At 34.3% G+C, this 13001-nt stretch overlaps 1 protein-coding gene and 1 non-coding gene across 16 annotated transcripts in view; both read right to left on the reverse strand.

Annotated features, from left to right (window-relative positions):
- The window catches only part of RALGAPA1 (Ral GTPase activating protein catalytic subunit alpha 1), a 269144-nt gene that overhangs the window by 192840 nt on the left and 63303 nt on the right, over positions 1-13001 (reverse strand). For all 15 annotated transcript variants that reach the window (XM_045059797.1, XM_045059798.1, XM_045059796.1 and 12 more), the window contains exons 9-10: positions 11682-11890; positions 8741-8980 (exon numbers count right to left, since the gene is read on the reverse strand). In XM_045059797.1, coding sequence (XP_044915732.1) covers positions 8741-8980; positions 11682-11890 — 449 coding nt within the window. The remainder of the gene's footprint in view (positions 1-8740; positions 8981-11681; positions 11891-13001) is intronic.
- Positions 7546-7650, reverse strand: LOC111561070. Its single transcript, XR_002743438.1, has one exon. It is a non-coding gene; the product is annotated as a U6 spliceosomal RNA (small nuclear RNA).

Raw genomic sequence — 13001 nt, forward strand, 5'->3', positions numbered from 1 at the left:
TTACAACGAGAAATAACTGTCACAGAAACCAGAACATTCAAAATCATACATCAGCACCTTGTCCCTATGAAGAAGCACCAATCACGTCAATTATTAACTGATAATAAGGAAAGTTATCATTCAAAAAACATATTTAAATCTATATGTTCAGCAAATTTTGTTTGTAGATAGACCTACAAGAGGTCATCTCCAGTTTTGATTCTATGACCATAAAACTACGACACAAACAAAAATACATGGAGATGGAATAAAAACAACAGGAGAAAGAAAAATCAAATATTTAACAGTATTAGCTGAAGATAATCTGATCCAGTTTTGTGAATTTGGTAGCTATGACTCTCTTCTTCAGTGAATAAACAGTAATAAAACATGATCTCTGAATTTTTAATATTTTTTTTATTATTAACCAACCCAGATTATGATAAACACATTCTTTAAGATAAATCAAGTACAGTGAGCATTCAGCAGACCCGGGAAATTTTGTCTTCTTTTTTATTTTTTTCTTTAACTTAAAAAAAAATTTTTTAATGTTTATTTTTGAAAGAGAGAGAAAAAGAGAGAGACTGACCGAGTGGGGGAGGGGCAGAGAGAGAAGGAGACACAGAATTGGAAGCAGGCTCCAAGCTCTGAGCTTGAGTCAGCAGAGAGCCTGACGAGGGTCTCAAAGTCGCAAACCGTGAGATTATGACCCAAGCCAAAGTCCAATGCTTAACTAACTGAGGCACCCAGGCATCCCACTGTCTTCTGAAAGCAGTGGTTTGTATTTTGGTCTCAGAACCCCTACCCTACTATATGTTAACACAAATAGCAGGTTTTCCAAAATACATTGCTTTACATTTTTGCAAATATCATTAATGTTTAGCTTAATAAAAGACAGTGGGGGGACACTTGGGTGGCTCAATCTGACTCTTGATTTCAGCTCAGGTCACGATCTCAAGATCCTGAGATGGAGCCTGCTTGGGATTCTCTCTCTCCGTCTCTCTCTGCCCTTCCCCTGCTCACTGCCCCCTCCCTCAAATAAATACACATTTAAAAATAAATAAATAAATGGGAGACAGTTGGATTCTCTTATCTGCTTGTTTCTGCATTCAATCTGACACAATATCACATATCAGGTATCTCTGGAAAACTTTACTTCACACTCGTGAAAAAATGACAGTGAAAAAAGTAAATAAAATTTTATTTTGTCATGAAAATAGTTTTGACTTCCCAGAAGCCTCAAACCACAGTTTTCAATCTAGTGCCTCAAAGTGACTTTGCAGAAAAAAAATTTACACACACATATAATTATATACATATGTATGAAATATTATGTAGGTATTATCATATACAGATATAATTATACATATACAGACATAAATATATAATGCCTGGAGTGCATATATGCCTTTCTATTGAACATAGAGAATAACTATCATTTCAAATGATTTGGGGGATTTTATGCTTTCTAGTTGTATCTTTGTTTTAAAGACAAATAACAATATAAATATCTTCATCTGAGGTAAAACTCAATCATTACACTGGCCCTAAAATAACATCATCAACTATATAACAAATTATTTCAAGAGTTAGTTTCTAGAAATAAATGTTAGCCCTCAGGTAGCACTAATAAAGTACCTGGTACTCAACAGTTACAGAACTTCTTGATTCATTCACCAAATATTTATTAGGTGCCTACTCTATGCCAGGCACTGAGGATATGATGAATGAATATGAGAAGTATTCATGGAGGGTAGAAAAAAAGATTAAAATTTTAAAAATAATTTTTAAATAAATATAAAACTCAGAAGAGGTACTATGAAGAAAATAATTTTCAAAAACATCATAAAAAGATACTATGTGTGTGTATGTGTGCATGTGTCTGTGTGTGTGCATATGCATACAGGTGCATCTATTTTTGGGTGGTCATGGAAGACTTCTCTGGTGTAGCCATATTTAAAAGTAATAAAAGATGAGTATCAGGTTAGAAAAAAAAGGGATAAAGGGTAAAGAGGAAAGAAAGGAGGGTTGAAGGATGGAAATTCAGATAGGGAAAACAGTAATTGTGAAAGCTTTGAGGATGATAATTTTGAGAAACATTAAGTAAACATATTTCTACTAAACTTATTTGCCTATAGAAAGACTTGTGCTCTAGCTGGGACTGCTAGGGGCAAACTCATTACATGGTCATATACCTGATAATTAATGGAGTATTTTATCTATATTGTGGAACATCTGAGCCTTCAAAGTAAGGAAAGAAACTATTTCACAAATTCTCAATTTTGAAAATTTATCAGCATTACTGCAAGTAAAAATAGCTTTCCCACTATATACCTAATCTTAGAAATTAATCCCTTTTCAAAACATGAATGATCCACTGGTGTCACGATCCTCAAATTTATTTTTCCTTAAGTTCTGCCTTAAAAATCACTTAAAAAATAATTATCAGAATAAAAACATCTCCGAGGACTTCAGTCTCCAGCAATATCATTTAAAAGATATCCTGGAATCCTCCTGCATAGAACACCTAAAAACTGTCACATCAAAAAATACAACAGACCTTTTTAAATGAATGGCTCAGCTTGTAAGGATATTCTGAGTCTAGACCAAAATGTGTGTATTAATCCAGACAGCAAGTGAGCAATGAAGCTGCTGGCTATTGCCCTGGATAGCCTACAGTGTTGGGTTTAAATAGCTACCTGTTCAGAGGGGAGAGACAGATCAGGCTCCTATGTGTAAAACTGACACCAATGTAGGCAACCTGAATACAAAGGTGAGCTAGGAGGGGAAGGCAAAAAATCTCAACTCCAGAGAAGAGTCAGTGAGGAAACCTGTCTACTGACTTAGTGTAGGGGAATAGGAGGGAAGAACACCCTTTCCTGCAAATTCGTATTCTCAGGCTGATCATCACATAACTTTGAGTGGTGCAAAGTAGGCAGAATCATAAACTGAGAATTATAATTTAAAGTAAACCGAGGCTGGGATGCCTGGCTGGCTCATTTGGTAGAGTATGTGACTCTTAATCTCAGGGTCATGAGTTCAAGATCTACACTGGGCATACAATAGAGCTTACTGAAAAGTTAAAATAAAATTAAATTAAAAATAAATAAAGTAAACCAAGGTTGACAGGATCACCAAATACCTGGGAGAAGCAAGAGCATTTCTTCTCTAGAGGAACACATCTTTCAACCCAAGTTTCAAATTAATTCCCACAAAATTCCACAGAAATGTAAATCCGTAACACAAAAACCCAAAATAAACAAACAGGGGTGAAAACAGAAACAACAACCAAGAAGGCCAAAACTTACAAAAACTAGCTGATAGAGGTAGTAAAATAAGGAATATAAAATGAACATTTTTAACATGTTTTACTTAAGAAAATGAATATGAATAAAGAATGAATGAGCCACTGCAAAAAGGGACTAGGGCAGATGTGAAAAATAAGCAAATGCAAATTTAAAAATTTCAAATATAAAGAGCATTATTAAAAACTCAATAAGGGGAATTCTGTTTCCAAGAGTATGGTGGACTAGTAACTCAACAAACCTTCTGATTGAAAAATCAAAATGTATATTAAAAATACATTTAATCTTTTTGTTATTTTAATTTTTTTGTTTATTTATTTACATAGAGTGGGAGAGAGGAAGGGAGAGAAAGAGAGGGAGAGAGACCAAGCAGGTTCAATGCTTAGCATGGAGCCGGACATGGGGCTCAATCCCATGACCCCAAGATCATGACCGGAGTCGAAATCAAGAGCTGGATGCTTAACCAACTGAGCCACCCAGGTGCCCCAACTTTAATCTTTTTAAATGCATTGATAAGCCAAAAAGCAGAAAAAAATATTCAAAAATAAAAACCTATATGAAATCCAAACTCAGTGAGCTAAGTTTTAGGAGGAGCAAGAAAGCTGGCTTTCACTCTGAGTGGAACCAATTACTTTGGTTTCCATGGACCTATTGTGCCAAAGCAGGGAGAACAACAGGAAAACTAAACAAAGTCAGAACTACATACTGTCAGTGCAATGCTGAATGAGAAATAAACCCAACCATTAAAAGTTTGTAAAGAAAACTGCCCATACCTAGATGCAGAGTAGATAACAATAACAACAAAAATCTCCCCAGACACACTGTAACTAAAAGCTAGCCTTAACATAGTTTTATATTCTGTGTTCATATTATGTGGCTAGCTTGAACCTCAAATCAAGGATTCAGTTTAACGACAGGTTGTTAGTGTCTCTTTGCACCTAGAAGCAGCAAATGCAACTCATTTCTGAGAGAATCAACCTTTAATAAACCAAATCAGCAAATAAAGATGTAAGATGAAAAAGCTCAGAGTCAAAATTCTAAATTTCTGAAATCATGAAATATTGGAAGAAACCTTAAGAGAATACACCACAATAAGAAAGAGAACATAGAAACAAAATATGGTATGATCAGATCTACAAACACCTCAGGAATATTACAATGATCAATCAATATAAAATAACTATGTTTAGTATAAATAAGTAAAACATAAGAACTAGAAACAATAAAATTGAGCAGACTTGCCAATTTCCAGAAGCAGTTGTAATTAAAAAGGAAGTACCCAGAATGTAGCATAGAGAGACAAAGGGATGGAAAATATGAATGAGAGGTTAACAGACACTTAAGGTAAAAAAGATCTAACATACATCTTGTCAGAGTCCCGGAAAGACAAGAAATAGATGGGACAGAGGCAATATTTAAAGCGATAATGGCTGAAAATTTTCCAGAATTGCCAAAATATATTAATCCATAAATGAAGTATGCCTAAAATATCCCCTAAAGAATAAATGAAAGGAAACCTAGATCTGGGCATACCACAGTAAAATGTAAAATGCCAAATACTAAAAGAAGATATTAAAAAGAGCCAGAGCAAAGATAGCGGACTTATTAGTTCAACTGCTGGTTGACATCTCAACGGCAACAACGTAAAACAAAGAACAGTGGGAAAGTATCTGAGTATCTAAAATGTGCTGGGTGAAAATAATTGTTAATCTAGAAGTCTATGTCCAGTAGAAAAAGTCTTTCAAAAATAAAAGACATTTTCAGACAGGCAAAAATTTTTAGTATTTGATACCAACAGACAGCCACTAAAATGATGAATCATCCACTAAATGATGAACTTCATTCAAGCAGAGGAAAGTGATTCTAAAAAATCTGGAAGGGAAGATATCATAATCACAGAAAATGATAAACAGATAACTAAACGTAAATCAATACTGAATGCACAGAACAATAATAATACTGGAGTTAAACAACCACATAAAATAGAACTGAATTATTCAATAATAACAGGTTAAGTTGGGGGGGGGGAATTAAGAGTAATAAGGTTCTAAGATCCTTGTACTGATTAGAAAAAGGGTAAAAAATAACTTTAGTCCTTGGAAAGTGAATTATGTATGTTAAAATTTATACAATAATCGCTGAAGAAAAAGAAATAGAATATAACTTTCAAACCAAGTAACAGTAAAAGGATACAAAGTGAAAAAGTATCAATTAAAAAGAGGGCAAAAAATAAGACAATGACACAAAAGAAATACAGACATGGTAAAAAAAAATAGAACAAAATAAGATGCTACCAATAAATCCAAACATAACAATAATTATAATAAATATAAATATTCCATTTAAAAGACAAAGATTTTTAAAAATCAAACCATATTTACAAGAGGCATACAAAATCTAATGATATAGAAGAGTTAAAAATTAAAAGATTGTTTAAAAAAAGTATGAGGCTACTTTTTTTTCTTTCTTTTTTTTTTTTTTTAACAGGGGGCTTGAACTCATGACCCTGAGATCAAGAGTTCCATGCTCTATCCACTGAACCAGCCAGCCACCCCAGAGGCTAGTTCATAATAAAAAGAAAGTTAGGGCACCTGGGTGGCTCAGTCAGTTAAGCATCCAACTCTTGGTTTCGGCTCAGGTTATGATCTTAGTTAGTGAGTTCCAGCCCCGTGTTGGACTCTGCATTGCCAGCATGGAGCCTGCTTGCAATTGTTTCTCTCTTCCTCTCTCTCTGTCCCTTCCCTGCTCGCTCGCTCTATCTCAAAATAAATAAACTTAAAAAAAAAAAAAAAGTGGTATAAATCCACTAATAGTAAATAAAATAGACTTTATGCAAAAATAATTTTTGTAGGTGAAAAGGGCCATAAAAATAAAATGTTTAATTCACATTCAAAAAAAGGTTTATTTATCTTGAAAGAGAGAGAGCAAAGTGGGGGAGGAACAGAGAGAGAGAGAGAGAGAGAGAGAGCGAGAGCCCCAAGCAGGCTCTGCACTGTGCAGAGCCCAACATGGGGCTCGAACTCATAAACCATGAGATTATGACCTAAGCCAAAAACAAGAGTCAGATGCTTATACAGCTGAGCCACATTTAAATATAAAACTTTCAACTTATATGTATTTAATTATTAATTACACAGCTTGAAAATATACAAAGAAAAATTTATGGAGCTACAAAGATAAACCTGACAAATCATCAGAGTATAAGACTTCCATAACTGTAAGGTCAAACTGACCAAAAACCTTTAGTAAGGATATAGAAAAGTTCAGACGTTAATGGTCACTGAACTCAACAGAGAAGCATACATTCTTTCCAAGCACACAGGACATTTATGAGAAATGACTGCATTCTGAGCCATAAGTTTCAATTCATTGTAAATAACTAGTATCATACAGACTATATTCTCTAAAAGAATCACATCAAAATTTGTAAGAAAAAAAAAAAAACCAGAAAACTGTTTGGAAGACACAAATTGATAAATATTGCAAAGGTCAAAGAAGGTATTAACATGAAAATTAGAAAATATTTACATGTGAATAATAACAAAAAATGCTATACACCAAAATATGTAAAATATAGATAAAACAGTACATATGGTAAATTAATAGCCTCAAAAATCATTTGAGAAAAATGTGAGACTAAAATTAATTAGCTAGGGAAAAAAAAAACAAAATCAAGTAGAAAGATGAAATAACAAGGAGCAAAAAATAATAAAACAGAAAAACAAGTATAAAACAGAGAGGACTAACAGCCAAAAGCTCATTCTTGAAAAGACTAATAAAATGACAAATCTCTAGCAAGAATCATTAAAAAAAAAAAAAAAAAAAAAAGACAAATAAATACTAACAGGAATGAAAAGGAGGAACATGAATATAAATGCTTCAGAGATTAAAAAGTTTATAAAAGAATGTAATGAACTTTTTGTCAAATCTGAAAACAAATGCAATGAACAAATTCCTAGAAAAATAAACTTATACAAAGTTTATTACTCGAAAACCCGAATAGTTCTATAAGCTTGCTTTGATTTCTCCCACAAGTAAATTATTCCAACATTATTTGCCAAATATCTTTCCCTTCCCATTTGTCAAATAGTCTACCAACTCAAACTGTAAAATTTGGCAACCAGAACCACTGCCAAAGCCGGACAAAATGGTAAGGCAAGTTGGTCTCCTTTTTTTTTTTTTATTGTGATAGTCACTTTATTGGGGTTGAATGAAACAATCCATTTGTATATAATTGTATACATTTTGTACTCATGAACACAAAAATATAGAACCCCTTCATGAATTTGCCTGTGGTCCTTGTGCAGGTGCCATGCTAATTTTCTCTGTATCATTCTAATGTTTAGTGTTTGTGCTGCTGAAACAAGCCAAGGCAAGTTTGTTTCTTTACAAAGATAATGATGCCTCTGTTTTGCGTATCAATAAATATGTATATGAGGTGAAGATGTGCTTTGCCTAGACAGCTCCCTGGCAAGTGAAGGCAATGTGATATAAACAGCACTGCCAGGGGAACCAGGATCTGGGAGTTTTAGTCCCAAATCTACCACTTTCTTGCTGTGAGACTTGAATGATCCCCTTCAGCTACAAAACTCAATGATGTTTACCGGCAAAAGTTAAGTACCTTTGCTATTAAGAGCAAATGATTAGTTTTTATAAGGTTTATTTCCCATAAAATTTCTATGTAATTTAGAACGTGCACTTAGGAATTTCTAGCTATCCTTATATGATACTTTTTTATTCTTTTTCTTTCTCTCCATTTCTTTATTTTAGTCCCCAAATATCTACCTTACGCAACTTTAATTTCAGAATGTCTTAGAGGACAAAACTGAGCCTCTGAAAGGAGGATAAAGGCAATGAAAACATTGCTTCTTATACTCTTAAACCACTTTTTACTGATTGTAGAGAATGAAAGATAAAATAATTTTAATTTACTAATCAAATGGTAGGAAATAAAGTTTCAAACCGGAAAGTGAGTAACTAAGAAAACTGTTCTAATAACAGAAGGAGGAGCATGGTTGGTTATTAAACTAAACTCATCATAAACTAAAAAATATAAATAGAAAATATTAAAAGATTAAAACAGCAAATTTTAAAATTAAAATTAAATTTAAAATTAAATATGAACTTTAAAAAACATTTCTATTAAGGGGATCCTAGGTTGCTCAGTTGGTGAAGTGTCCAACTCTTGGTTTTGGCTCAGGTCATGATCTCACAGTTTGTGAATTTGAGCCCTGCATTGGGCTCTGCACTAACAGTGTTGGAGCCTGCTCGGGATTCTCTCTCTCCCTCTCTCTGCCCCTCTCCTGCTCATGCTCTCTTTTTCTCTCTTTCAAAATAAATAAACTTAAAACAAACAAACATTTCTATTAGGAATTTTAAATAGCTGAAAGTCAGTATATTCAACATTAAAAACCAAAGTCTACATTAGAAATTAAAATTACTGAAAGATACTTTACCTGACGAAATATCTCTGTGACAAAGTTTACATTACTTCTTTTAGAAGAAAAAACTCTGCGAACTATTTCAATGTCTGTGAGATGTTCTTCATCAATACTGCAGAGACTAGATGAGCTAGGTTCTCGCTCCGTGAGAGTGCTTGTATTAGAATGGGACTGTTCTGGTTCTGTAGTTCTATCTGCTTTATCAGCATTATCATTTTTGTTTTCTTCTCTGGATACCAAACTAGCAGCTGCTCTCTAAAATAAAAAGAAAAGAGGGAGAATATCATAATCATTTAATTTGGTATTTTGCTTTTTTTTTAAAGTTTATTTATTTTGAGACACAGAGAGAGAAGCCAAGAGCAGGGGAGGGGCAGGAGAGAGGGAGAGAGAGACTCCCAAGAAAGCTCCATGCTGCCAGCAAGGAGCCTGATGCAGGGCTCGAGCTCACAAATTGTGAGATCATGATCTAAGCCGAAATCAAGAGTTGGATGTTTAACCTACTGAGCCACCCAGGCACCCTGGGATTTTGCTTTCTAATAGCAAATACTGGTAGAACTCAAAGCATTCCACAAATAACTTACACTATTGTTTAAAACTGGGCATAGATCATAGACTTTTTTTTTTTTTTCAAAGAGAGAGTGAATGAGCAGGGGAGACAGGTAGAAAGGAGAACGAGGCGGGGTGGGGAGAGAACACCTTAAGCAGACTCCACATTCAGCATGGAGCCCATGCAGGGCTTGATCCCACAACCTTGGGATCATGACCTGAGCCAAAATCAAGAATCTGATGGACACTCAATGGACTGAACCACCCAGGCACCCCAGGCATAGATTTCATTTAGAATCCATTCTAAATAATTAAGTGGCAATCCAAATAATTCATAGTGATACTCACTAATCATCTATCCACCTATAATTTGCTTTTAGAATGTTTACAGTACAAACAAGTTACAAAAAAACAAAGGAATGGCAAAAAAAAAAATTATGACAGAAGTAGAAATGACGCCTAAAGAAAATATAAAAAAAAACTCAAGAGTGAGGTGCCTGGCTGGCTATTGGTAGAATATGTGACTCTTGATCTTGGGGTTTTAAGTTTGAGCCCCATGCTGGGTGTAGAGATTACTTAAAAATAAAATCGGAAGGAAGGAAGGGAAACGGGGAGGGAGGAACAAAGGATGGAAGGCTGACTGGCTGGTAGGCAGGCAGGAAGGAAGGAAAGAAACAAACAAACTCAAGAGAACATTCTATATTCTACTAACTTAAAAGATTTTTCACCATGACTAAAGATGAAGCCTAAGACTAGCGATAAAGTAAGGTTGGTGATAAGGAAATTACTACCATGTTATGATAGTAGTAGCACTATATCATGGTATGGCAAATTCGTTTCCATTAAGTTACTCAATTTTTAGTCTCAGTTTTGTCGTCTATAAAACAAGAGGGTTTAAGTAAATAATCTCAAATATGCCTTCCTAATCAAAACCTCCATGATTTTAGTGCATTAAGTTCTGAGATCATGGAAAATAGTTCTGCTTGAGAGTTTCTATATTTAAGAATTCTGTGTAGAGACAGTGAAACAAAGTTTTAGGGAAAACATACCCATAGTCAACTGCAGATAAATAAAGGCTAAGGGGGAATATAATTGAAATATTCTGAGAGCTAGTCAATTAAACACCCACTTTATACCTCCACTTAATTTGTGAAAGATTTAAGAAGTCATACAAAAACACACACGGTATAAGATATTTTAAACTAAATGAAGAAAATCTGAGAAAAGGAAAATAAAAATTATAAAATAAATACCATAATATAGATAAGTTCAGGAAAAACACACACTGAGGAAAAAGGAGAAAGTGATAATGAAGTATGAAAAAGACCAACTATTTAATTAAGAAATACTAGAAGTTTATAGATTAGTCCCTCCATTGTATAGCCATACAATTTTATATCACATTTCTAGACTCAGTGCCCTTGTTGAAAAAAGGGGAAATGAGATGAGGGCAAGGCGTTATTTTTTTAAGATTTTATTTTTTGGGGGGCTCCTTGGATGGCTCAGTCGGTTAAGCATCTGATTTCGGCTCATGTCACGATCTCATAGTTTGTGGGTTTGAGCTCTGCATCGGGCTCTGTGCTGACAGCTCAGAGCCTGGAGCCTGCTTCAGATTCTCTGTCTCCCTCTCTCTCTGTCCCTCCCCTGCTCATGCTCTCTCTCTCTCTCAAAAATATATGTTAAAAAATTTAAAAAAAAAGATTTTTTTTAATGTTTATTTATTCTTGAGAGAGACAGAACGTGCAAGTGGGGAGTGACAGGGAGATATGGGGGCAGAGGATCCAAAGTGGGCTCCCGCGCTGACAGCAGATAGCCTGATGTGGGTTTGAACTCACAAACCGTGAGATCATGCCCTGAGCCAAAGTTGGGTGCTTAAATGACTGAGCCACCCAGGCGCCCAAGACTTTATATTTAAATAATCTCTACACCCAACACGGGGCTTGAACTCACAACCCCAAGATCAAGAGTCACAAGCTCCATGGACTGGGCCAACCAAGTACCCTGGGAGATAAGATTTTAAGTCAGCATTCTGTGAATGCTTTGGAAATCTACAAAGAATTATGATGGTTCTACAACCATTTGATTACAGATTGCTTCCAACTGCAAAAATCTGTATGTACAATTCAGAATATTTTTAATACTGCACAACTAATATAAAATACAGAAACAAATTAAAAGCTGAGACTCACATGACTAGAATGATCTTCTATGTCTTCCAAGTTTTATTTTTTATTAAAAAAACTATCAATTCTATAATAATTGTTAAAATTTGGATTCATAAAATACATTTATACAAAAAAAATACTATCATTTGCTTTAAAAGTGTTCTACACATAAGGCAATTTAAACCACAGTCATATCTCTTAAGCCATTTTTAACTTTAACAAGTTTGCCTTATGTGGTGTATTACCTGAATATTCTTTGGCAAGACTTCACCTTCCATCCCAGGAATATGAGGTCCTGTATGTGGCTTTGGCTCAAGCCAGAAAGAAACCAGCCAACGAATGACAATAACCCGAGCCTTAATGAAAGGCTCCTTTGTACAATAGATTGCTTCATTGGTTTCAGCATCCTTCTTTATCATAACATAATGTGGCTTTGGTCTCACCTGTGGGATATCTATGAAAAATAAAAGGAAAACAAAGACCGAAATAAGAATTATGCTTAGATAAATATGCATTTTTAAACATTTGAGAAAACACTTGTCATGATACTCTTGTTTTAGAAGCAGATTTGGCACTAAAATGACATTTTAAAATAATCTGCTAGATATCAGCATGGAATCTACAAGAGTGAACCATATATGGCTGATATATGGAAACGTGTTTTTGCAATTTTATCACTGAAAAGCTCAATGAATCTTGCCTAAGTAGAGAACGTTCCAGAGCCATTTGAAATTAATGAAAACTCACTTCAATTAACCTAAGACTGAGACACAAATTTTGAAGTAATACAAAGTATGAGAATTTTTCCTTGATTTTTACAGCAAAAATGTTTTTAAAGTAAATATTGTTCTCAGTGGCAAAGATCTGCTACTCTAATTTAATTCGTTTCTACTAGCTCTAATGGTTATGCCTAAACCTATGAGTTGCCTAAACTTGGCAAAGCTTAAAATAGGAAAATCTTTCTTCAAAAAGAACATTTCCACATACAAATTGCCAGTGCCTCCTATATATGGAAGGTCTGCTTCTAACCAACATTTGTCAAGAAGGTTCTAGTTTCAAGGCACACACAGCCATTTTGGCACAGCCACTAAATACTGGATAATATATCATCAAAACATATGACACTGTAATTATTCATACATAATTTAAATAAGACATACTAAATCAAACCCTTGGGGGGGCCTTAAAAAAATTTATAATGTAGTTTAAAGATCATACGAAATATTAGAATTCAGTTTAATTTATAATCACAAATATTGCTGGTAGGTTAACTTTTCCAATTGGTGAGACCCAAAGAATATGTTTTTTAAAAAAATCTCTTCACTCTCAGTGAAACTTTCCTATTAAAAGAATTCCACTTTCTATATGAATCAAGGTATATTTCTAAGGAATCAATAAAAATACTAAAGTTATCAGTCTTCTTCAGGTAACAAATGCCAGCTTTACAATGAAGTATATTTTTTTTTTCAACGTTTATTTATTTTTGCGACAGAGAGAGACAGAGCATGAACGGGGGAGGGGCAGAGAGAGAGGGAGACACAGAATCGGAAACAGGCTCCAGGCTC

The sequence above is a fragment of the Felis catus genome, chromosome B3 (genome assembly GCF_018350175.1).
Source record: "Felis catus isolate Fca126 chromosome B3, F.catus_Fca126_mat1.0, whole genome shotgun sequence".
Lineage (NCBI taxonomy): Eukaryota > Metazoa > Chordata > Mammalia > Carnivora > Felidae > Felis > Felis catus.